Source organism: Cryptomeria japonica, chromosome 3 (genome assembly GCF_030272615.1).
Source record: "Cryptomeria japonica chromosome 3, Sugi_1.0, whole genome shotgun sequence".
NCBI lineage: Eukaryota > Viridiplantae > Streptophyta > Pinopsida > Cupressales > Cupressaceae > Cryptomeria > Cryptomeria japonica.
The window spans coordinates 661,389,733-661,393,135 of NC_081407.1; the positions used below are offsets into that span (position 1 = coordinate 661,389,733).

The following is a 3,403-nucleotide window of genomic DNA, read 5'->3' on the forward strand; positions in this document are numbered from 1 at the left end:
GAATATGTGCCCATCGTAGTTGATGTTGGAATATTGAAATTTAACCTGTATGAAGTAACCGTATATGTTCTTCATGTTTTTTCAAGAGAGATTGTCAACTTTCAGCAAAAATGTGTATATCAGAATCAAATTCAGAAAAAAGATTATTCTGATTTGTGACTGGTGAGAATATTTAACTTCATTACTTTTTCATTTCGGATGCCATTTTCGTTTACCAGGCCTGTAATTTTGTCGGTTTTGTACATCATCTAAGAACAATTCTTTCAATGTTTTTTATCTTTTCTTTCGTCATCTTAGAATACATTCTTCTATTCGAATATTCAAAGCACTCTTTACCTCCTCTCAACTTTGGCTAATTTATTGGTTTCACGCCATCTTCACATACCTCCAACGCAAAGCGGCTGGGCTTTCATAGGATTTCAGGTATAGCGTAGACTTACAACCAGCTTGACATTACTGTGCTGGTATGTTGGAAATTGGTTTGTTTTTTACTCTAATCTGAATGTTTGAGGAAATTGTTGAGCTTTGTGTTTGACTCGCAGTTGAATTGGGCAAATCAAGAATGGCAGCCACAACTCTTGTTTTGATGGGGCGCACTGGCAATGGGAAGAGCTCAACGGGTAATTCCATCCTTGGACGAAATGCCTTCAAGTCCATTTGGAGCTTTGGGTCTGTTACGAAGGAGTGTAAGATGGACAAGTGTACGTGGAAGAATGGCCGAATACTAAATGTGATCGACACTCCTGGTACTAGTTTTCTTAATTTTTTTCTTGGGAAGAATTTAGATTTTAAAAGTTTTAAAATTTCATTTGGTTGTTTTGTTTTGAGATGATGAATCATCAGATTGGTAATATTATAGTACCAAAAACAGGTCATTAAAGAAATATTTTATTTTATTTCATATTATTGATGTAGTTTCTTATTTTTTGTTGATTTAAACTCGTAAAACCTATATGAATTTCTTATGCTGGTTTTTATGTTAGTTCGTTAGCTAAGTTATAATTATATCCGTATGGTTGACATAAAAAATTGAACTATGATTAGACTTTCAAATGGTAAATTTTTTATATTTTCAATCCTTTCAAAAATTTAAATATTTTTTTTGGGTTTTTGCTTTTTTAATAGTTTTGAATGAAAAATCATGTATGTTTCAAATATTTAATCATCTAATAGAACAATTTTCTAATTTCAGTCAATTATAGTCTAAAGAAATAAATGTGGTTTTGAATTTCATCTCATAAAATTATTTTCATCACCATTTTAGAACATATAATTTTTTTGGACTTCTCTTCATTGTTATCTTAATGATAAGTCAAGAAGTATAATGAAAAACCATTAAAGTATACTATATGATAGATTATGATTTTATTTTTTAAATAATAGTATAAATAATATTTAAGTTGAGAAAATCTCATCCCAAGTTGGGAAGCCATGCAATGGTCTAAAGTTTCTGGTCAAGACACTGCTATGTTTCTCCTTGACTTTGATAAAGCCTATGATAGGGTGGAATGGGACTTTATTATTACGATGCTTGAAGCCTTTGGCTTTCCTAGTGAATTTTGTACTTATGTCAAGGTCCTCCTTCAAGATGCCTCTACTCAGATTGATGTTAATGGTTCCCTCTTCTCTTCCTTTATGATCTCTCGGTCCATCAGACAAGGTTGCCCCTTGGCCCCTGCTCTCTTTGTTATTGCCTCTGACACTTTATTCTACCTCCTTAGGGATAACTCCCTCACCCCAAAGGTTAATGAGATTAGGCTCCCTGATGATAATGAATTGATGAATATTTAGTTTGCTGATGACATGACTCTTTTTCTTGAGCTCACCAAGCAAAACATGGATAACCTTAACCTTAAAATCCAATGCTTTGGGTCAATTTCTGGAGCTCGGATCTCCCAAACCAAGTCTACCTTCCTCAGCTGGATGGATCACCCCCCTGACATGTTTGGACACCTTGCTTACCAATGGGGTGGTCCTAACAAAATTGTGAGATACCTTGGAGTTCCCTTCTCGATGTCCCCTTCCCTCAAAGATATGTGGCTCTAGGTTAAGGAGAAAATTGATAAGAAACTTAGTAAATGCAACAATAGATTCCTCTCCCTAGCTGGCAGGGTTCAAGTGTGCCAAAAAACCCTCTCCTCCTATAATATCTACTACTCCTCTACTTGGATGTTTAGCAACTATCAGATCTTAGAAATTCAAAAGGCTATTAGACACTCCCTTTAGTCTGATGGCAAAGGTAATAATAAATTACACGTTGTTAACTGGAAGTGGTGCCATATTGAGAAATCTCTTAGTGGCCTTGGATTAAAGGATCTTAGGATCCAAGGTATTGCCCTTGCGGCTAAATGGATCTTCCATTCTCTTGAAGGTTAGGAACCTTGGAAGGTTTTAATCAGACATAAAATTGAGAGGGTTGTCCCTAAGAATGCTAAATCTTGGAAGGGTTTACCTCTCACCGACCTTATAGTCCGTGGTTTTCCTATTTCTTTCTAGGCCACTTGCGTGTTCATGTCTATTTGGAAATCCTGGGAACATGTTAGGGGGTTTTTGGTCAGCAATAGTGTCAACAATGGTGACCTGATTCATGACGAGAGATCCTTATGGTGGAGCCTCTTCCACGCTAGCAAACCCTTGGCCCTTACTCAAGGATGCTCGACTAGAGCCTGGGCCAACAAAAAGATCAAATATCTTATTGATGTTTTTGAATATGATACTCTTATCATGTGGGAAGATCTCAGCTCAAAATTTAACCTCATTCCCACTCAAAAAAGAACCTACAACATGATTAAGCAAGCTTGTATTGATTTCGGTCTTCCTAAAGACTGTGATGCTAATTCTCATAGATTTTTGTCTTTTAAATGGGTTGATGTACTATTTTGGCTAAAATTAAGGCTCGTAACATTTAATCTATCTTAGCTTATGAGGCTTCCATCATTAAGCATGTTAACATTTTATGGTATTCTGATCTGCCTATTATGCAGTGGAAAAAGACCTTCAGCATGCTATGGAAAAGTCCGATCGAGACAAAAATCAAGTGCTTTAAATGGCTTATGATACTTAATAGACTTCCTTTCCAAAGGAATTATGATAATAATAATTTGTGCTCTATTTGTAAACTTTCTAAGACTTGCAGGTATATTTTCTTTGATTGCTCCATTGCTAAGGAAATCTAGTTAATGTTTGGCTTTTCTATCCCTAATTTTGTGAATACTATGGAAATTATTACTGGGCACATTAAAAGATTGAAAAAGGATGCTAATACCTTTTGGTTTAATTTATCTGCCAATATTCTTTGGTATATTTGGAAACTTAGGAATGCTGATAGGTTTGAAGGCCAAGCCAGGGCCCTTACTGAATCCTTTCGAAGACTCGCATTCTTCAAAATTGCCATGCAAGTTAC

General features: G+C 35.5%; 1 protein-coding gene across 2 annotated transcripts in view; it reads left to right on the forward strand.

The window, feature by feature from the left end:
• The first annotated feature begins 282 nt into the window (after positions 1 to 282).
• Positions 283 to 3,403, forward strand: part of LOC131068419 (immune-associated nucleotide-binding protein 9-like) — a 173,623-nt gene continuing 170,502 nt past the window's right edge. Inside the window, exons 1-2 of one of the 2 annotated variants that reach the window (XM_059218517.1) lie at positions 283 to 423; positions 543 to 746. In XM_059218517.1, the coding sequence (XP_059074500.1) occupies positions 563 to 746 (184 nt within the window). In that variant the 5' untranslated portion in view covers positions 283 to 423; positions 543 to 562. Of the gene's footprint in view, positions 465 to 542; positions 747 to 3,403 lie in introns of both variants that reach the window. The other variant, XM_059218516.1, reaches the window with a different exon arrangement.